Genomic DNA, 22,324 nt, shown 5'->3' with positions numbered 1-22,324 from the left:
TCTTTTTCATGTTGATTATTCACTCATTTCGTATCTTGTTTCACACCCATTACGTATACCTTGCCTAGCGTTGACACTTGTTTGACCCTGTCTTTCTTATAGCGTTAGCAGCGCCAAAACGAAAAAAATATAGTGTATGTGTGTGTGAAGTGTGAGAAGCCGGTCGCGCGGTAGAGGTATATAGTGCTACTGACGGTGGTCTGCTCTCAACCACCGCCAGTTGCACTGCGTTCCTCGAAGAGACAAGATGTATCGAATGAGATCCACAACGACACTTTGTAATCTGGTGAACGTGGCTTAAATAATAAATCCTAGACCTCAAAGAAGTGCGACGCTATGCTAACGCATTTCTCTCGCATTTACCGCTAAATCACCACTGATTTTTTTTCTTCTGGAAGTGATTACAAGATAGCCAGATCCCAGATACGCTAAATCCATGGGAAGTTAGCAAAGTAGAGGGTTTCGACGGGACTTGACGGGCGCAGGCTCCTTTCCCAAGCATATCACCTGAAGAAAGCCGAGCGCCAGGCCGGGGAACGCTTGTGCCCACCTTCAACGGCGAACCGGTGGGTGCCCGGCGGCCGTAGGATACGAACCCACGCAAACTCGACACGCACGGCGGGAACATGCCGGATATGGCGCGCACGCGTGAAGTTAGCGCAAACTCGGCACACCGCGGGCACCTGCCCCCCCCCCCCCCCCCTCCATCCCCCGAATAAGATTCCTGGCTACGCCACTGCAAAGGAACATGATCGAAGACGTGAAGACCCTGTGGGTGACGCCCGCGTTCTTACAGAAGCACGCACCGGCGCAAGCTGACCGTGGCCATGGCGCTCGCGGGCCGACCACCTGTGCTCGTTCTGGACGAGTGCACGGCGGGTGTGGATCCGGCCACCCGGAGCCGCCTCTTCCAGTCGCTGGGACGGGTGCACACCGAGTGCAACCTCACCGTACTCTTTACCTCACGCCGGTGAGGATCCCGAAATGACCGACGACTCTGCGTTTTTATTCTGATGTCTTTGAAAAGAAATGATGTTGCGCTTACGGCTGCTTTGTTTTTGCTTATACTCAGTAACGAGATACCATGATACCATTTTTTTTTCCAATAGTTTTAGAAAGCATTCGGAATCTTTGCTTTCCTGGTTCGGCATTGCATGTGTACTTCGCCATGGTCGAAGGGAGCTGCTGCGGAAATGTGAACTGGTTTCGCTGCCTGTTAGAGGCTTAAATGTGCGGACGAACCAAGCAAACAAGACAGGGTGACAGAAAGATTTATCAGGAAGGGTCCGAAGAGTTCCGCGAAAACTGTTTTAGGGTCCTGCGAGCGACCTAGACGAATCCACCGAACCCCCCTTTGACGGATGTTTACGTTAGAGTTCAAATTTCTTTCTTTCTTTCTTTCTTTTTCTTTCTTTCTTTCTTTCTTTAAGACAATGCACAGATTGTCTTAGGGGACAAGACTAAACGCAAACAATTCCCTGACTAGGCCGTGCCACCCGTACATTGGCAGCAAAATGGCAGTGGCAGGCTTTCAGGAGAGCACACGTGAAATTAAAGTAGTAAACATTTTCCAACACTTGAATACACAATTAACGTAAAAAGAAAGACAAAAGGTTAAACCTTACACAGTTTTCTAAGCACTTGAAGCGCGCAAACAAAAACATGTACGAAATTTTTTATACTTGTAGTTGAACATTTCAATTAGTCTTCGGATAGTAACAATTCTTTTACTGTCTGCTTAAAGCTTTGCTTTGAAATTCCTGAATTTAGCAGGTCCAATACCAAGGGGTAGTCGTTTAGAAGGTTAGTAAGTTGAACTGCTAGGTTTTGATCTCCGTATTTTGTTCTGCAACGTGGTTTTCCTATCAGAGTTTTTCTGAGGTTATAGCTTGTCATTCTGCCATGGTATTTGCTTTGGAAGGAACATCTGTCTGCCCAGAATTGCCGTGAAATTTCAAGGAATAATTTGTTAGGGTGAAGTTTTGATACTGTTAATATATTATATTTGTTATAGTATGGTTTAGTGGTATCAGTACGTTCTAAGTTACCTATCGCGCGCAGCGCGTGGTTTTGGAGTGTTTGAATTGATTTTAAGTTGGTTTGTGCAGTGTTTGACCAAACCAGGAAACAATAGGTTAATCGCGAATGTATAAGCGCGTTGTAAATATTGCGCTTCAAATTTATCGGTAGCAAATATTGCAACCTGTTTAGCAATTTACCAATCTAAACCCCCACTTCCGTATTTCGGTAGTCTTCGCGAGAAAGATTAATTCATCGCAACAATCATCGCGAGGCTCTGGGTAAGCACATGGGTGGAAAAAGAAGTCGGTAAAGGAGGGAGGTTCCGCAGCACTCTGGGTAAGCAGGTGGGGTTCCCCAAAGCCAGAAAGCTTGGAAACTTCTTTGAGAGATAAAAGACAAGTCCCCTTGTCGAAACGATGGCTCCAGCAACATTCGTTATTGGAGCACTATTTTTCTCAGCCAGCTTGTGCCTAGTGTTTTACTGAGTGAGTGAGTGAGTGAGTGAGTGAGTGAGTGAGTGAGTGAGTGAGTGAGTGAGTGAGTGAGTGAGTGAGTGAGTGAGTGAGTGAGTGAGTGAGTGAGTGAGTGAGTGAGTGAGTGAGTGAGTGAGTGAGTGAGTGAGTGAGTGAGTGAGTGAGTGAGTGAGTGAGTGAGTGAGTGAGTGAGTGAGTGAGTGAGTGAGTGAGTGAGTGAGTGAGTGAGTGAGTGAGTGAGTGAGTGAGACAAATGCTAAATTATTTTTTTTAACTTGTCACAATAAGAATATGTCGCTGTAGACAAAATGCAGAAGATGTCACAAAGAAACTGCCGCCAGATTCCATGCAGATAAAATATTGAGAAAGACGAAATACTATGGGAACAAATAGGAACGATTTATAGACGTACGTGGGTAAGTTTTCAAAAGTTTGTTGAGTAAGGTTCAAGGCGGGGAACTGACGAGGAAAGTGTCGATGAGTCGTCTGCTTTCCTTGCCTGCACTGTACCAGTTAGCTTACAAGCAGGTAGCTTGTCAGTAGCTGAAGACCTACGTGTTTTCGACCTAAAACTGGTACAGCGCAACACAGAAAGGAAGAAACAAGCCGAGCCGGACAGATGAAGGAACAGAGCGTCGACTTCCAACTGTTTCTTTCTTTCTGTACCAGTTTTAGAATGCAATACCAACTCGCCCCATCCTCAACACTAGTAAGCGTTTTCAGCTGTAAAGTCAAGCCATAAGGTCAGAGCCCATAAAAAAGCTGTGGCGCAACGGTGGCGACAATTAGCGTGATATATATATTTTTTCCAGAGCTTGATTGCGGATTGGCTCTTTGACGTGACGTTCAGTTCAATACGTGCAGACCTGCCGTGGTGTGCGGCTGTTGTTGTGACCCGCTTACTTTACAAGCGTGGATTCGGCCATAAAATGAAGATGATGCTTCTACTTTCAGATACATAGTAAACAAAGAAATGCTCCATCTAGTGAAGTTCTTGACCGATTTGAATAAAATTTGTTGCATTAAAGAAAAAACATTAACTTCTAGTGGATCAGAATTAAATTTCTTGTAATTAAGAACAGAGTTCTGCTAAATATCTGCAGCAGATCTTATACTTACAGGCTGTATTTCTAGTCGCAGAATAGCTGAAAACTGTAAATTACAAGAAAAGATAAGTCGTGTTTTTGCTACTGTAACATTGCTACAAAATTGGGTATCAGAGTTTCTTAACCTTCTAACAAAATTGCGGCATTTTTTTTCTTTCTCTTGCAACACTGGCGTACGAAAATAAACCAGCTCATGCAAAGTCTAATGCAATGTTATAATTGTCCGTTCTAGATGCCCCAAAGTTCTAGTTTACAGAATAGAGCTATCTATCTATTCGTAGCTCATATTTACACAGCTGTAAACTTGGTGCCTTAATTCATCTATTTTCGGCAATTGAAAAAATAAATGAATGAAGAGAGAAAAAGAAGTTAGTGCCAGGTCGAAGCTGCTGCTCTAGACTAGTCGCTGGAGTTCCAGTTTTAGCGCAAGAGCGTTAATGGCCCGTGTCGCAGAAAATCCGGTGTCGTTGTCGGCGCCGTTGTCCGTGAGTGAAAATGTCCGTATACATTTAAGTATACTCATATGCCACGCCTTGCTATATGACATGCGGTATATGCGGGCTATATTGCCACGCCATTCTATCACTAAAGTTGCTCATACCTTGTCTTACATTCTTGACAAAGTTGTTCCTCGGAATTTTGAAAATGACAGCCCTACAAACAAATATGATCAAGCAAAACATCAGCAGCGCATGCCTTTTATGTTGAATCTTCCCAAACTGAAATATTAAAAATACCAAACAATAGCATAAACCTGAAAATGATGTTTTTTTTTTTCACTTGGCTGTGCACTACCTCCGGGATTGGCCCACGCAAGAGGCCGCGTTTCTACCAAAAAGCTCACCTTCGTGCATAGCGTTCGCCGCTAGCGTTTCCCGGTAAACATTGCGGTTACATCAGCTGCAGTTGCCGGGAGTCGTGAGAAGCAGTCAGGGATCTTTGAATGCCATCGCGTTCTACTCTTACAGGCGAAACTTAAGGGGAAGCGTTAGCTCTGGTGCTCCTATATAAATACATCCAAAAGGAAAATACGTTTTTCTCGGCAACCACTGCACCAGTTTTGACGACGTTTGTTGCATTTAAAGGAAAAACGTAAAATCTAGTGACTGTTGGTTTCAAATTTTCGATTTAGGTCGTCATTTTTTTATTAAAAATTGGCAAAAATCGGAAATTCGTAATACGAAACTATGAAGTTTACAACTCTGTAACTCAGCAATGAAAAATGATATCATTATTCCGTGAATCGCATCTAATAGCACATCTAAAGCGGATGAAATTGATATGTTACACATGAATCTCAAAAATTTTGTAATATGGAAATAAAGCTTTTGCAGAACCCTTGTACACAGCGTAACAGATTCATGTAAGATATAAAATGACATTGAATTTGTTCGCTTTCATGCATCTAATAGATGCCATTTACAGAACCGCGATATCTGTTCTTGATGCAGAGTTATTAATTTGTATACTTAGTGCTTCTATATTTTTCAAACTTTCCAAGTTTTGAAAATTTTTAAAACGAAATTCAGACTCTAAATTGAAACTCTGCTTCCAACAGCCACTATAGTTTAACTTCATCTCTCAAATGCAATAAATTTTATTAAAATCGTTCCAGTGGTTTTCTCAGAAAAACGTTTTTGCGTTTTACGTGTATTTGAAAACGCTGCGTCGGAGTTGGGCCCGAGCTAAAGCTTCCTCTTAATAAGCGTTATACAATTTTTTTGTTATGATTAAACACAACATATTTTGTCCGAATCAGATACGTCAGCGGTCTTCTAAAGCGACGTAATCTGCGTTTCACATTTATGACATTAAAACACGCTGTTCATCCTTCCCAGTGTTGTGGTTACTGTGAAAACTCGCACACCATTTTATATCGTTCAAGAGCGCATTTTTATGATGAGATTTCCTTACAACTCCTGTTTACTTACCGTATAATCCACTCCAAAAGTGAGCCTTTTCTTCGAAAGAGACGTCTCCAAACTTTGGCCATTACCATTCACTCCCACAGTTTAAACTTTACGTGCTTTTGGGTACATTAAAATTTCCGTGAGGAATGATACCGTTGCTCTCGTTATTCTCGTCTCAGATTTTGGAAACGTTTCTGTCGTGGTAAAACCTTGCTGGTTACCTGTGGCATTGTGCTATAACAAGAACGCTTTTCCGTAAAACTGTGCAACAGTGAGCTATTGTGCAACCACTCCTATTTGTAACTCGTGGCGGCTGGAGACTCTCCTCGTTGATGTCTGGTGTAAAAGGCAGCAGAATTGGCGGAGTAATGTGGCAGAGTAGATCTGGCAGAAAATGAATAAAATTATCAAACTCGTAAATTTGCCTTTACGGCAATGCGACACCAGTCACCGCCGCTTACAAAGAGAAAATATCTATTTATTCAAAAGTATCGAAAGTTGGGCGAGTTAGTATGCCTTCATTTTCAGGAAAGTTAAAACAGCGCGAAAAATACGAATAAAAAAACGCACACAGACAGGCATAGAAACAGATATGATAAGTGCTGCACTATCAAATGATATTTGTTAAAGCAACATGTTCAGATATACAAAATAAGGAAGGAGGGAGAACCATAGCAGAGTTCGCGCTCCGCAAGTTGCAGTGAACTGAGAGATCAAAAATTAAATGAACAAAGCAGCAAGACATAACAGTGGACTTGAAGATCAGGTTGCATGATTTCAGCTTGTTTGTCTACCCCTCTGTATGTTTTTTTCATAGATTCATACAATAATTATTAGAGGGAACTCTGGCGCTACTCTCTACGGGAGCTGCAATGGGGGCGGTTGTACTAGCATGGGCATTGTGGGAAGTACGTGGACTTGCATAAACTTCATCCTTCTGGCTTCAAACGGCTGCAGCGCCAGAGTTCCCTCTAGTATATTTATAGAGTTTCTCAACTCTATGAGTATTAGAGTACACTCTAATGAGTATACTGTAGGAAGCTCTAGGTTTTTTTTAATGCTGGGGCAAGGCTTTGGCTGGGGCCGTATTCTGTAACGGTTCGCTTTAGAACCGGTTCGCTCTCACGAACGCCATTGGTCGGCGCTTCGTTGTCGTCATCCATGGTGAGCGTGATTACAAATTTTGTTGTAGTTACAGAGGTCGTCAATCATCTGGAAAGGAACCCATCGTCCGCTACGAAAGGAACCAAGGTGGAAGAACCGCGAAGAAGCGGTCCGCTCGAGGGTCGCGCGCGTCCGCGAGCATGATATCGAGGGTTGCTAGGGCAACCATGGCCGTCTGCTAGTCTTGCGCTGGCCGGCGTGACGAGAGGGGCACCGATAGTGACTTCTTTAAATTGAATTGAATTGAATTGAATTGAATTTTATTCTCCTTGAAACAAATACACAAGGAAGGAGCAGCCACAAAAAGCTACTGAGATTAGTCGCTTGACGAGGTGGCTGCCCCTTTACACAGCAGCAGCAGCAGTAGTTATGAAACAATTTTCGTGCAAATGACTGCTTTCATACATATGCACGGACAATGATTGCACAATGGAACATAATGTAACATAAGCATTTTGCAAAATACAAAAGAAAACTTCACATTAATGAGCAAAATATACGAAAACATAAATAAATGCATCATAGTTCACAGGAACTGATCTCGCATTGTTTTTTTGGACAACTGTGACACATCTACAGATTTGTTGGCAAAATTATTGAGCAGAGCTGGGAGAGTAAAAGTGATCGATTGTTTCGCATAGTTGTTTTGAGGTGCAGGTATGTGCCAAATATTATGGTGACGCGTAGGGTATACGGCAATATTTTCTCTTAATTCTGAAATCTCGCTGTAAAAAGAGTTGTTCTTTTTTGTGGCCAAACAGTATGTCTGGAGTAAACGATAATTATAAAAATCATGGATATTTATAACCTTAAACTGTTTAAAGAGTTGCTGCGTGTGAGAATCCTATGGGACGTTTGCAATTATTCGCATAAACTTCTTTTGAATTAGGAACAGTCTGTTTAGATTCGTTGTTGTTGTTGTGCCCCATACTAGGTGGGCGTAGGATAACTGAGAAAGGGCTAACGAGTTATATAGTAGTAGTTTTATACGTTGAGGAATGATATGTCTACATTTGTTTAGCATACCCGCAGTTTTGCACAATTTTTTATGAGTTTCGCGGATATGGTCATCCCAAGTTAAAGTACTTGAAAAATATACGCCCAGCACTTTCATGCATTCTACTATTTCAATCACATTGTGGCCAAGTGTAATCAGCGGCAAATTTACAACCTTATTTTGCTTGTGTTGTTGGCGAGCGTTGGCCAAGTACAACGACGTGACGAGGGGCAACGGCGTGACGCGTTCGGCATGAGCGAAAGCGAGTTCCGAAGGCATTTTAGGCGTCCCAAAAACAGAATGCGGTGGATTTACGGCGAGCTAGAATATCGCGGACCACAACGTTTAGTAGCGTTGACACTACGACGTAAGTGCTGTGTGCGCTATACGTTTTCTTTCTTTCTTTTTTTTTTTCTACGGCTTGTTTTCAGCAGTGCGTCTGGAATGTAGAAGCTATTGGGTTGTCGCAACCGTAAGTCCGTCGCATCATTACCGCCGTCGCTAGGGTCATTATGGCTGAGGGAAAAGAAAAAGCGGTGTGAGATTTCTCTCCACGCTGTAGGAGAAAGCCGTATTCAAGAACGCTTCCTTGACCGCAGCAAGATACTTGAAGTTGTGGGATGTGTGGGCGGAACTCTCATCGCAATCGTCCGCTCTAAGAAGCTCAGCCACGGCTAAACGAAATCCTATTAGAGCGGAAGCCTACACGCAGAAAGTCGCTTTGATTGCTTAACGTATGGCGCACCACCTAGCAAAAAAATAATAATAAATAAAACAACGCAGATAAAATTAAACCACCAGCTGTCTGCGTCAGAAGCTCAGTTATTACTGGAAATGAAATGTGCGAGTGTTGTATACATGCCAATATTCTTTTGCCAAACTATCAACAACCTTCAATTACTATATCGTCCCCAAAGTACAAAAACGAAATGATGACGTGACCTTGCGACAGAACGCTGCTCGTTCATTTGTCTCCCTCGCGCCGCGAGACGTAACAGCCAGATCCAAAGTGAACCGTTACAGAATACGGCTTCTGTATCTATCTATCTATCTATCTATCTATCTATCTATCTATCTATCTATCTATCTATCTATCTATCTATCTATCTATCTATCTATCTATCTATCTATCTATCTATCTGTCTGTCTGTCTGTCTGTCTGTCTGTCTGTCTGTCTGTCTGTCTGTCTGTCTGTCTGTCTGTCTGTCTGTCTGTCTGTCTGTCTGTCTGTCTGTCTGTCTGTCTGGATGTCTTACTATATGAGTAAGACATCCAGACAGACAGAAGTGTCTGTCTGTCTGTCTGTCTGTCTGTCTGTCTGAACGACAGGAAATACTTTCCTGTCGAGACAGACAGGCGCCAGGATACGCCTGTCTGTCTGTCTGTCTGTCTGTCTGTCTGTCTGTCTGTCTGTCTGTCTGTCTGTCTGTCTGTCTGTCTGTCTGTCTGTCTGTCTGTCTGTCTGTCTGTCTGTCTGTCTGTCTGTCTGTCTGTCTGTCTGTCTGTCTGTCTGTCTGTCTGTCTGTCTGTCTGTCTGTCTGTCTGTCTGTCTGTCTGTCTGTCTGTCTGTCTGTCTGTCTGTCTGTCTGTCTGTCTGTCTGTCTGTCTGTCTGTCTGTCTGTCTGTCTGTCTGTCTGTCTGTCTGTCTGTCTGTCTGTCTGTCTGTCTGTCTGTCTGTCTGTCTGTCTGTCTGTCTGTCTGTCTGTCTGTCTGTCTGTCTGTCTGTCTGTCTGTCTGTCTGTCTGTCTGTCTGTCTGTCTGTCTGTCTGTCTGTCTGTCTGTCTGTCTGTCTGTCTGTCTGTCTGTCTGTCTGTCTGTCTGTCTGTCTGTCTGTCTGTCTGTCTGTCTGTCTGTCTGTCTGTCTGTCTGTCTGTCTGTCTGTCTGTCTGTCTGTCTGTCTGTCTGTCTGTCTGTCTGTCTGTCTGTCTGTCTGTCTGTCTGTCTGTCTGTCTGTCTGTCTGTCTGTCTGTCTGTCTGTCTGTCTGTCTGTCTGTCTGTCTGTCTGTCTGTCTGTCTGTCTGTCTGTCTGTCTGTCTGTCTGTCTGTCTGTCTGTCTGTCTGTCTGTCTGTCTGTCTGTCTGTCTGTCTGTCTGTCTGTCTGTCTGTCTGTCTGTCTGTCTGTCTGTCTGTCTGTCTGTCTGTCTGTCTGTCTGTCTGTCTGTCTGTCTGTCTGTCTGTCTGTCTGTCTGTCTGTCTGTCTGTCTGTCTGTCTGTCTGTCTGTCTGTCTGTCTGTCTGTCTGTCTGTCTGTCTGTCTGTCTGTCTGTCTGTCTGTCTGTCTGTCTGTCTGTCTGTCTGTCTGTCTGTCTGTCTGTCTGTCTGTCTGTCTGTCTGTCTGTCTGTCTGTCTGTCTGTCTGTCTGTCTGTCTGTCTGTCTGTCTGTCTGTCTGTCTGTCTGTCTGTCTGTCTGTCTGTCTGTCTGTCTGTCTGTCTGTCTGTCTGTCTGTCTGTCTGTCTGTCTGTCTGTCTGTCTGTCTGTCTGTCTGTCTGTCTGTCTGTCTGTCTGTCTGTCTGTCTGTCTGTCTGTCTGTCTGTCTGTCTGTCTGTCTGTCTGTCTGTCTGTCTGTCTGTCTGTCTGTCTGTCTGTCTGTCTGTCTGTCTGTCTGTCTGTCTGTCTGTCTGTCTGTCTGTCTGTCTGTCTGTCTGATCTGTGCGTCTGCTGACGGCTGAACAGTGCCAGCGTAAAAATATTACACAAAAGGGCAAGCAAAAATCAATATCGGGTGTAAGTTTACTGGAAGGTCTATTTTTTTACAAGATGGAAGTTCCTCACACCGTACGCAAGCCCAGAACTAAGGACAACAATCGTGGCAGTAAACAAATGGTGGCATTGGTGGACGTGACCACCACTCCGGTCGACCTCTCCCAACACATCCATCTTTTCTAATTCACGCACTGGCTGTGGCCGCAGAATGTCCGAGAGCGACATATTCTGTGACCGGCTGGCCATCCTTTCGTACGGGAGCTTCATGGTGCTCGGCCGCACGGTGGACATCAAGCAGACGTGCGGCCAGCGCTGCAACGTGGTCATCAAGATGAGCAGTGACCAGCACGGAAAGAAGGTCTCCAAGCAGATCTCGCGCGCCGTCGGCGACATGTTCCCCAACTCGGTGATCGCCGAAGTCCGAAAGGTGCATATGTGCTTGCTGCTTCCCCGTTCTCTCGCGAGCGCTTTGCTGCGACCGAACGCGTGTGCGAATCGTAAGAGTTCTGCTCCATGCGTCAGCTTCGGTAAACTATTATCGATACAGAAATAGCCCAAGTGACTTGCCCGATTTCATTTTCTAATCGTATACTCACAGCAAAAATTTAAAAAGAAAAAGAATATAGAAAATTTCGGTTATCCAAATAGACAAATATATAGCCATGATAACAAACTCTCAAATTTATTCCTAATACATGCACGAGCGTTCCAAATGAGCAACATTTAATATTCTTACCGAACTGATAATCAGCCAGTAATTTGAGCCCGCTCACACGCGCCCGAGCATGACTTGCGGATTTTGCGACTCCAGCCATGATCTGCATCTTGCATCTCAACTGTGCTGCGGTAGCAACTGCGTCTTTCGCGACCGGGCACAAGGGCAACTGACGATAGCAGCTCAACCTTCCGCACGATAAGGAGGAAAGCGGGGAGGCATCGCGGAAGGGAGGGGGGCCGGCTTCGACTCCGCCAACAAGTGTGTATACTTAGCACAGCCGTGCGCGGTCGCCCACGCTGTATCTTGAAAGGGAGCTGCAGACAGCTCATATCATTGTGCACGTTGTGTACTCACCCCTCTTGCGTTGAAGCCATAGGCAGCACTCTTAAAGCAGTTGCACCATTTGGGGTGTATATTTGCCCCGCATCGATAATCGTCATCAGCCCTGCTTGCGTTTCCTTTCTTGAAAACGCTGCACTCGCTACTTTCCTGTCGAGAATGCTGTCGCGCTGATAACGCACAAGCCGTTCGTAACTTGGAAGTACCGTGTTAGCACCGTTAAAGAAAGGAGATGCGGGCAAGATAGATGACGATTGTCGTTGTGGGACAAGATACGCCCCAAAAGGTGCAAACTTTTTTAAGCGTGAGCACGAAGGTCACTTCGCTCGCTGCTGCTGCACTCTTCAACAAAATTACACCCTTTGGGTCGTATCTTGCCACACAACAATAATGGTCATCCGTTTAAGATGTCGCTCACACCAGCGTTTTGTCAGCCAGTGTCCGCGCCCATCGAGTGTGATGTGTTCATGTTTGCTTGTGCGCACCGACACCATGTTTGTTAATTCAGTTATCAAGCGAATGTTTGCAAGTTTATACGGCCGATAAAATTACTGTCCTTACTTTGTGTAGCTGCCTACCACTTCGCTATCGCAGTCGATGTGTCGCCTTTCGGACGAAAACTGCGACTGTTTTTAAAACGATGTGAGACAGGAACATATGCCTATCCATCGCAAAGTGTCAAGAATGAGGCAAAGAATGTTTCGCGTTAAAACAAGCAGGGTTGAAGAGGCACCCAGAGGGTAAAGGTAAGTGAGTAGGCGCTCTATCATGGCACAGGTGTCATGTTTGCGCTTGCTTTCATTGGCTCCCCGTTGCGTCGGGCAGCCCATTCGCATCACGAATAGTAGGGTTGAGACCACGTGATCTCCGAGCTCAAAGGAGCAGACAGACACCGTCGACTGAGGCGTACCCAATAAAAAAATTATCATTTGTGTTATCGACATACGTCATCACAGAAAACGTTTTCAAAGTCAGACATGCGCTCTCAGCAGTTGAGGATTTTATTTTTAATGTTCCTTCGGTGATAAAAAACCCACCATAGACTTTCTACCAGCGACACAACGCAGATATATAGCATTAGTAGAATGTACCCGCCGTGGTGGCTTAGTGGCGATGGTGTTGCGCAGCTATAGGGCATGAGGCCGCGGGATGAAATCTCGGCTGCGGCGGCTGTATTTCGATAGAGGCGAATTGCAATGGCGAATTGCATAAACGCCCGTGTAGGGTGTATTTGGTGCACGCTGAAGAACCCCAGGTGGTCAAAATTAATCCGGCAGTCTCCCACTATGGCGTGCCTCACAATCAGGTTATGATGCTGCCACGTTAAACCCACGAATTTAATTTTAGCATTAGGAGTATTGTTCACCCGTTTCAAAAATGAGCAGGGATTATAGCCGCCCATACACACAGATGTAAAGCTGCCTGTGCATGCCTGCAAATGTAATGGGACGTATTTTTTGAGTAGTGAGCGCAAAGAATCAAAGGAACCGAGGGGTATGTAGCGGATTGGGCTATAGTTGGTATTTCATTAGTTTTGCCCCCAAGGCGTTCAGCGCGAAGCAGCAAACGAGACGACGACAGACAAGCACAAGCGCCGACTCCCGACTGAGGTTTGTTGTGATGTGCCGCTACTTATGCAAACCAGAATTTCGAGCGCCGCTAGCTGGCAGCCACCATGACTGCGGGGGAACTAGCGAGAGATCGAAAAGGATGCTCGCTCAGCATGTTCTTGTCACATGCGCGGGCCGCGCCGAAAGATGGCGACGGGGGTGCGCTTGCGCCAAACATGGCTCGACAATAAAATGTTCTGGCTGAACGAATATGAGAAAAGGCCAGATAAAAAGCAGGCGCAGGAAGCTACAAAAGCTAAGCAATAAAAAAAGAGGCTAAAGGGAAAGAGGGGGCGTGGTTTGTCTGTTGTCGTTTACTGCTTTGTGCTATACGCTCTCGCAGGAAGAACTGAAGGGCTCGATTTTTTTTTTTTGCACTACAACCACATGAGGCCAACATACAAAGAAGTGGTGGAAAGCATAGCAGAAATTGGACGAAGAGGCAACTTGTCGCAGGTCGGAGCCGTACCCACATCCCGTCCACTTTCTTGGGCATTTGAGTTTGTGTACCACGCACCTAGCACAGGGAGTTGCTGGCCAGCCTGCCACTCATGCGCGCTGCCATGCCCGCGGATGAGCAACATCATTTCAGCTGAAGATGTCACGTATAATACTTGAGAGCAGACGTCTGGCCTGCTTCTTACATGCTTTCATTAATTTGACGTGGCAAGCAAATCAGCGAGATCGTCTGTGCTAGCTCTGTACAGCAAGGCACTTGCACAAGGAATGCTATCGATTGTTGGTACAGTTGGTACAAACGTTACATGTGTCCACACTTTTGTAACTCAGCCACTTCAAGTGGATTACTGAGCAGGCGGACAATAGTTGGGATGATAAACTGCTGTGTCCATTTGTGTTCCAATTATTATTTTTTCAAGAGCCACTTAGCTCCGCCAACTGCGGGACGATGCTAAGTGTAATCCCAATCAAGCATATTCTAGCATATTTAGGAGACAGGTAGCTTTGGGATATTAGGTCTTGTTGTTAACAGGCTTGAACAAATTGGCGAAAACATATACAAAAGAAATGAAAAAGGGACTCGAGAGAGAGGACAAATTCTTGCCCCGTTTATGTCGGCTCATGTCCTTGCCCCTAGCCTCCCTCCCCCTCCACACACACACTCTTGTTTTTTCACCGAATATTCCAACCTGGACGCGACTGGGTGAGGTCAAACGGAAGTAACTCATTACTGATATCTGGCTTAACTTTTTGCGATTGATACATGTGCCAGAAAAATAGAAAATTGATAGAAATTTGTTAGCTAACTGAATGTTTCGGTTTATTATTGAAGTCATGTCCGCTATTTCAGTAATCCGCCTGAAGAAACAGGATTGTTACACGAAATTAAAAGGTAATATGCTCCTCACACACACGTACGCACACATTAGGAAGACCGCGAAGGGGCTGCCTGCTTCGAAATTTCGAGCGCGCGCGGACACAACACGGCCGGCGAAGTTCGAGGGCGTTACGCGAGCTATTTACGCCAATTCGAATCAAAGGCTTCCTGCGCGCACCACCGCAGGACCAGGTCTGGTTCCGTATCCGAGATGACGCCATCTACTGGAGCGAGGTGTTTGATGGCCTGGAGACGCTCAAGAAGCGCCTGAAGTTCGGCGACTACCTGGTCAACGACATGTCGCTGGGCGAGATCTACCTGGGCTACGCGCGCGAGAGAAAGATGGTCGACTTCGGCACCATCGAGATCAAGTACTTCGACAAGCTCAGGCCGCCCATGGAGCTCGAGGCGCCGCTGGCCGGCGCGCCGCCGCTGCTGCCGCAGCTCGGCAACGCGTGAAGACGCGTGGCACCGTCTGCTGCGGCGGCAAGGCGCGCCACAACGCGCGTCAGCGCCTGCAGCGCGCCAGAGTGCACAACGTTCTCGCTGGCGGCGGCTGCAGGTCGCTGTACATATAATACGAGCATATCACGGTGCGTTCGCTGGGCGCCTCATAAAAAAGCTGCCGTTATTCAGCTGCCACGTAAAAAAGAAAAAAAAACAACTATTAAAAAGCGCTTACGTTGTCCTTGTTTAAGCACTTTCCTGACTAGTGAGGCACGTTTGAATGATGTTTCAAGATAGACCGTGTTGTGCCCTTACGTACAGATAAAAAGGAAAGAAAGCAAATAACGGTATTTTGCACGGAATGGTAGACGCTTCAAAGTCCATGGGAGCACATGCACATTTCCTCCGGCTCCAATGGCGGGAAGCTTGCAAAGCTAAGAGACCTAACTTGACCACATTCGCATTCGTAGCTTTCTACGCACCCTACAACCACGCACAGCATACAAATACAATGCTTCCAGCTGCAGCATTAGCAAAAATGATGTCTTGTACAAGCACGTGCTTCCAGCTCCAATGGCGTGAAACATTGCAGAACAATATGACAGACTTAATCCGATCCAATCTAACCTGACCTGACCTGACCAAACCAAAGATACGGTAACAAAACTTAGAGACAAGACCGCGAGGAAAAAATTTACAGAGGCACTCCTTACCTGCATTGAATGCGCAAGCAGTACGACTCTTCCGCGCTATATTTTTCACTTGGTCATGTGCACGAATTGGGCAATGTCAGTTTTGAGGCTGGGCCAAGTCAATTTTGGATTGGACCAGGTTGGTTTTGAACGCGGGCCGTACAGGTTTGTCCCGTTTTGATTGGGCTTTATTAATGTGAAAACAATATATACCGCATGAAGCTTAAACCAACGTGAACAAGTGATGACGTCACGTTCCCGGCGCTAGACCTGCTGCGGCTCCCACTGCGAAATCCCACAGACGCCATGGCCCACCACAAAATTGAATTTGCCCAATTCGAAAAATGAGTTGCAGTGCATCAAATGCGGTTACAAACGCACGTGCAACGTAAAAATGCATATATGGTGGTGTCGCTCGATTTTTATTGCAGTGATACGAAGGAAAGGTTTAACACAGCTTTCATGGGGCGCCCGAATCGGGTGCCAACATGCTATGTTGATGTGCTCGCACTTGCATCAAGTAAATCGAACATACACATACGATGTTCTAGCGAGCATGTCGACACCTTGAAGTGGCGCTCTCTTCTGCCGCACGGCAGCGATAACGACAGGCAAGAACAGAGGAAATAGTTCAATTGAAAAAATGAAACTCCCAGACGCGCATTCGTGCAGTCATGCAGAACACGAGTTGTTTGAGATGACATAATGAGTACGCTCAACAATGCTAGAATGCTGGTGACGGCACGTTTTGCGCAGCGCCGTTACCGCGCCACATGACCTATGCGTATGAACATACAAAAGTCAAATTTTGAGCTCTTGTAAACGGAATGCTGCGATCCGTAACAGTGGCTACTTGCTGATTTGGGGCCACGCCTCGATACTTCAGACAATGGTTGTCGAATACTGTCCGTAGCGTTCGGTAGGAATAGCAGTACTGCATAGAGTTGGCTGGTTGGTTGTTCATTACTGTAATTTGCTCAACTCGCTTTGGAGGATCGGGCAAGAATCTGGAGGTGGAAGAAATCAAGAATTCGAAGAGAATTTCGAGGAGCAAGTTGAAGCGAAATTATTAGTTAAGGGTCGGCCAATGCAGATAAGCAGTAAAGAATGTGTGACGTATTATTGCAACGGAAAATCCCAATTAATGAAAGGAGACAATGTCTATACAGCACGTCTACACCATTTCTTTAGCTTGTCTCCGTCGTATTACGACGCACGTGACGCCTTCAAATGGCTATACCATTAGGACGGCTCAAGAACGCTTCGTTTTAGCGGGCACAATAGCACAGCAAATGAACAGCGCATATACTTCACAAGATGTCTCCGTGTGAACCGGGTGTGACTCGTGCGGCACTCGAGCGGCTGACATGCGCTACAATCGGTGATCGGCGAATAGTGCTTAGGAATGACCCATAACATCATAGCATCGGCAATGAGAAATAAACAAGAGCAGGTAAACACGAACCGGGGTCCCATGCACGTAGGCACGAAGATGGACATACAGGTTCGTATTTTTCCCGCTCACGCGTAGCACAAAGAAGTCCCCCATCTTTCTACCGAGCCGTTTTTCACATGTGACAGAAAGGTGCTTTTAGGCATCCTTTACGGCCTCTATAGAAACGGGAAGTGTGTGGCTAACTCTCTCTTGTGGCTAGCACCGTTCTGAGGCGGGACTTTCATCAGCAAGGACAACAGAGAACGCTCGTGTCGGCGTCACTGCGCCGGAACGTTGGCAGCGTTCGTACAACTTCGGTCCGATACGCAACACTGAAAGCAGTCCTCCATATAGTGTTTCCTTTGGCTGTGTGGACGTCACCAACCTCCACTTGGACGAATGAGACATCTGTATTAAGCGTGCGTTAAAGGCAGCGTTGTGGAGAACCAGGCCCGGCTTTCCATGAAACGGTTACGCCGACTTTCTCGGAAGGAACTGCACCCGAAGTCCGTCCACCGGCCTCAGCACCAGCTCCCACGTGAGGCGTATGGTGTCGCGGTGATAGGGGCTGTGCAACCGGAAGTGACGCAATACTGTGGATATCACCACTTTTTCCTCTTGAAGGGCGAAGCGTTGACCTGCAAAAAGAAGGGAAGCGCCACGGTGCTCCTGATCGTTCGTCTTCATATTGCAAGTGACGTACAACTTATCGGGCGATGCCGAACTCGAATGATGGCTGAACTAATGTTCAGTGCAAGCGGCATTCTCACCTAGTGTTCGCTAGGCTTTCAGTACAGTATTTTCTGTTTAGCTGCACCCTCGAAACACCGAAGCGTGGTAAGTTGAGGTAAGCAACAGCTATATATAATTTGAACGTGACGGCGCGCGCTATAGAAAGAATGAAACGAGCGAGAAGTTAAGCTTGAGCTGCGTGTTAAAAAGACTCAAAAAAGTTATATTAAGTTGGGCTGTACCGCGAAACTATATGTCTGAAAACGCCAGAGGAGATGCCATTAACACAATTAGCGAAGTATTAGTAAACGGAACAGATGCAAAGATGAATGGCAACGCCAATTCGTACTTCCCGCTGTAACTCCTTTTTGATGTCGTGCATTTTGGCATCACCTGCGCGGGTTTGCGCTTAATTGATAGGAAATAATCATTTTACATTCTTAAAAAAATAAAGGCTGAACATAGTGAGTTTTGAGAACATTTTTGTACAAACGAAATCAGTCTGAACATCCGATAATACCTTGAAATTCGTGACACCGTGCTAACATGCAATCATACGGGCGCTTGCCTATATATACTAACAGCACGGACTATCATATTGGTGCTGACGTATAACGCTAACACAACGCACCAACACACCGGTGCTGCGGTTCGGGCGCGATGCTCAAAAAGGGAAGTGCGCGCCTTAATTTTACCTGCTAATAACCAAACTTCATTCCAACAAATGAGAAACGAGTCTCGAAATAGTACCTCTGCTGAACACGCAAATTCGGTGTTGCTCTTTAATGTCTATTTAGGCTGAACCGACTTAGTAAAGCAAGCTATGCACGTTGAAGCGCCCGAGGTTGAGATAAAGCCGCTGCTCCATTACCAGCGAAACTATATTCTAATGGATCAAGTAAACAACGAAGTTTCTGTTAATCTTCATCACTGCCTTGAAAGAAAATTAATTTGAGCTTTTGCTGGGAAAGAAGGTTAGCCATAGCTCGATGAACTTTACATCCTGTCTAGAAAGCAAAAAGAGCAAAAGGATACCGCAGTCCTGTACTGAAAGCAGATAATACCGATGTAAGGGGCGGTCATAGAGAACAGAGCGATGACATAAGGACACGGAATAAATTCGCTATCTTCTCCTTTAGACCGAGGTTATCTCAACCTGCACATCAAATAAAGCTTTATCTCAGGGTTGACTCCGCTTTTCCTTATCAAATAAACATGAAATGCAGAAACAATGTCCTTGATCAGTCAATAAATTTGAATGAAGCCTGTTGCACTAAAGAAAAGGAATTAAACTTAACCGACTGCTCGAAGCAATACTTTTAATTACTGCGTCAAAATTTCTGGCAAAATGGTCAAACAGCGGTAAACTTGAAGTAAATAGAAGCACCAAGTTTACAACTTCGTAATTCCGCATCAAAAACATATTGCGATTCTCTAAACTGACTCTGTAATAGCGTGCAAAGCCGACGCATAAGGCGGGCTAGTTAGGTCGCGGTTCAGGTTCAGGTTCAGGTCGCGGTTAGGTCAGGTTATAGCTTACGTGATATCGTTACGTTGTTTACGAGTGTTCTGCAAAAGTATATTCGCAAATTGTAGATGTTTATGCAGTTCACAGTACTGCGATACCTGTTTTCATCGGGGAGTTACACGTTCTTCTTATTTGTTCTATGTTTTTATTTCCTGCAACTCTTGCAAAATAATAAAATGTAGACTAAGAATTTATTCCAAACTGTGTATATAACTTAAACTTTTCTTATAAGTACTACAACCCTCACCAAAATTGGTTCAGTGAATGACAAGACGTAACATTTTCTCTTTTTCCATGCATTTAACTTTGCATAAGTTTGCATACGTACATGTTACACCTGAAACACGTCTGCAACGTCGTCAGTAGGCGCACCACAAAACCCAAACACCACCCGACACGAAGGAAAACTATTACTTGTTCACCTTTATTTCTGATTATGGAGAGTACTCCTACCAAAAACAGTAAATTGTCATTTATTGACTATAGCAGTTAACTAGCAATTAGTTTGCTCAGCTATCCAAAACTGAAACTTCGCTCGAGCGTGTTAGAAAAGCTACTAGGAGTTTTGCGTTAAGTTCACCGAGCTATCAAACGCAGCGTATCAAATATGATTAGGAGGTAACCGAACAATGCTTCAGACAGGACAAAGTAACGAGGGCAGACTACAGCGCTGACTAACAACCAGTATTTATTGCACTTGAACGGCAATATATTGGAAGGAGAATCTGCGCAGAGAACAAAAAACACAAGCCATGGCAGACTCTCAGCTCACTGCTTCAGAGTAAACAAAGAAGATGCGAAAAAAGTGGAATGTGAAAAGGAACACGTGCGATGCTTTGTTGAATGCGCAATGGCCGTTATTTACAAGTTGCCATTTGCATGCGGGCGCTGTCACATCGGCCAAACAGGCCACTGCATCACTGATGGTCTATATATGGAAGCACGCGCACTAGCTTTAGGGCTCAGTTGCCAGTCATTTGGCGAAAAATTTAAAATAAATAAATAAATAAATAAATTCGCTCGTAAACCAATTTTTTTAGAAGAGCAAGTTTTCTAGAACGCTGCAGAGAGCAACATGCCCGACAGATAGGCGAAGCATTCCCGACATTCCGACACGTTGATTCTTTCGTTAGCGTGGCCTTTCATAGCATCTCTGTAGCAGTGGACTAAGGTATATATCGAATGCGTGACTGCCTGCCGACAATCGAGGGCTTGACATGATGTTGTCTTTTTCGTTCTCTGTGCACAGATCCCAGGCACGTACCCAGGATTTTTTTTCGGGGGGGGCCCACCCCCTCTATCATCATCATCATCATCATCATCATGTTTTATGTCCACTGCAGGACGAAGGCCTCTCCCTGCGATCTCCAATTACCCCTGTCCTGCGCCAACCGATTCCATCTAGCGCCCACGAATTTCCTCATTTCATCGCTCCACCTAAAAAAAAAAAATTTCAACGCTCCACCTGTAACCCTAATGGTCCAACGGTTATCTAACCGGCGCATTACATGACCAGCCCAGCTACATTTTTTCCTCTTGATGTCAATTAGAATATCGTCTATACCCGTTCGATCTCTGATCCAAACCACTCTCTTTCTCTCTTAACGTTATGCCTAGCAATCTTCGTTCGATCGCTCTTTGCGTGGTCCTTAACTTGCTCTCAAGTCTCTGCCCCATATGCACTGGCAAAATGCACTGGGAAATGCACTGGCAAATGCACTGGCAAATGCATTGGCACTGGATATATTGCACTGGCAAAATGCACTGATTGCACACCTTAGTTGTCAATAATAATGGTAAGCTTCCAGTCAGGAGCTGGAAATGTCTGCCGTATGCGATCCAACCTATTTTTATTCTTCTGTGAATTTCCTTCTCATGATCAGGGTTCCCTCTGATTAATTGACCTAGGTAAACGTACTCCTTCACAGTCTCTAGTGGCCGACTGGCCATTCTGATCTCTTGTTCCTTTGCCCGGCTATTTATCATTATCTTCATCTTCTGCATAATAATATTCAACCCCACTCTTACACTCTCTCTTTTAAGGTCTCCAATAATTTGTTGTAACTCGTCTGCGTTGTTGTTGAATAGAACAATGTCATCGGCAAACCGAAGGTTGCTGAGATATTTGCCGTCGATCTTTACTCCTAAGCCTTCCCAGTTTAATAGCTTGAATTTTTCTAAGCACGCAGAAAATAGCTTTGGAGAAATTGTGTCTCCCTGTCTGACCCCTTTCTCTATAAGTATCTCCCTGCTTTTCTTGTGTAGAACTAGGGTAGCTGTAGAACCTCGTAGATATTGTAAAGCGAAAGACGAGTCAGTAAGACGAGAAACTATTTACAGATTATATTTACAACAACGGTTGCAGCGCTGACCGGTTAGATTCACAGCGCGAGCCCAGTTCGTTCTTCCTCCTCTTTTCTGGAGTGATGGCGCCTACACGCCTCGTTCAAACAAAGAAATACCTCACGCAAGTAACAATATTTTCCAAGCTTTTTACGTAAGCGTTCTGTACTCCTTGATTAAGTAGTGGCTCTACGATTGCTGGTATCTCTACTGAATCAAATGCCTTTCGTAATCTACATAAGCCACATAGAGAGGCTTATTGTACTCTGCAGATTTCGCGATAACCTGGTTGATGACTTGGATGTGATCCATTGTAAGGTATCTCTTCCTGAAGCCAGCCTGTTCCCTTGGTTCACTAATTCCAGTGTTAACCTTATTCTATTGCAGATTATTTTGGTAAATATTTTATATAATACTGGGAGCAAGGTAATGGTCCCATACTTGTTCAATTCCTTAACGTCTCCTTTTTTTGTGGATTAGTATAATGTCTGCATTCTTCCAGTTTTTTTGGGACCCTTGCAGTCGATAGACATTTCGTATAAAGAGCCGCCAGTTTTCCAAGTATTATGTCTCTTCCATCTTTGATTAAATCGACTGTTATTCCACCTTATACTGACGCTCTTCATCGTTTCATGTCTTGCAGGGCCCTTCTGACCTCATCGCTAGTTATAGGAGAGTTTCTGTATCCTGTTCATTATTGTTTTTAAGTGAATCCTCTGGGTACTCCTCTGAGTACTCCACTGGGTACTGTATACAGGTCAGCTTAGAA

General features: G+C 45.1%; 2 protein-coding genes across 9 annotated transcripts in view; one reads left to right on the top strand and one right to left on the bottom strand.

Moving 5' to 3' along the window:
• Positions 1 to 15,190, top strand: part of LOC135898481 (phospholipid-transporting ATPase ABCA3-like) — a 60,263-nt gene extending 45,073 nt beyond the window's left edge. For 7 of the 8 annotated variants that reach the window (XM_065427419.1, XM_065427414.1, XM_065427416.1 and 4 more), the window contains 3 exons: positions 797 to 970; positions 10,583 to 10,802; positions 14,565 to 15,190. In XM_065427419.1, coding sequence (XP_065283491.1) covers positions 797 to 970; positions 10,583 to 10,802; positions 14,565 to 14,837 — 667 coding nt within the window. In that variant the 3' untranslated portion in view covers positions 14,838 to 15,190. The remainder of the gene's footprint in view (positions 1 to 796; positions 971 to 10,582; positions 10,803 to 14,564) is intronic. The other variant, XM_065427418.1, reaches the window with a different exon arrangement.
• Positions 15,191 to 15,926: 736 nt separating this feature from the next.
• The window catches only part of LOC135898480 (cytochrome P450 4V2-like), a 50,680-nt gene continuing 44,282 nt past the window's right edge, over positions 15,927 to 22,324 (bottom strand). The window contains exon 11 of the mRNA XM_065427412.1: positions 15,927 to 17,590. Within this exon, the coding sequence (XP_065283484.1) occupies positions 17,424 to 17,590 (167 nt within the window). The 3' untranslated portion in view covers positions 15,927 to 17,423. The remainder of the gene's footprint in view (positions 17,591 to 22,324) is intronic.

This window comes from Dermacentor albipictus, chromosome 2, assembly GCF_038994185.2.
Source record: "Dermacentor albipictus isolate Rhodes 1998 colony chromosome 2, USDA_Dalb.pri_finalv2, whole genome shotgun sequence".
NCBI lineage: Eukaryota > Metazoa > Arthropoda > Arachnida > Ixodida > Ixodidae > Dermacentor > Dermacentor albipictus.
Note: the sequence above shows the minus strand (reverse complement) of the source record. Positions and strands in the feature narration are given on the sequence as shown.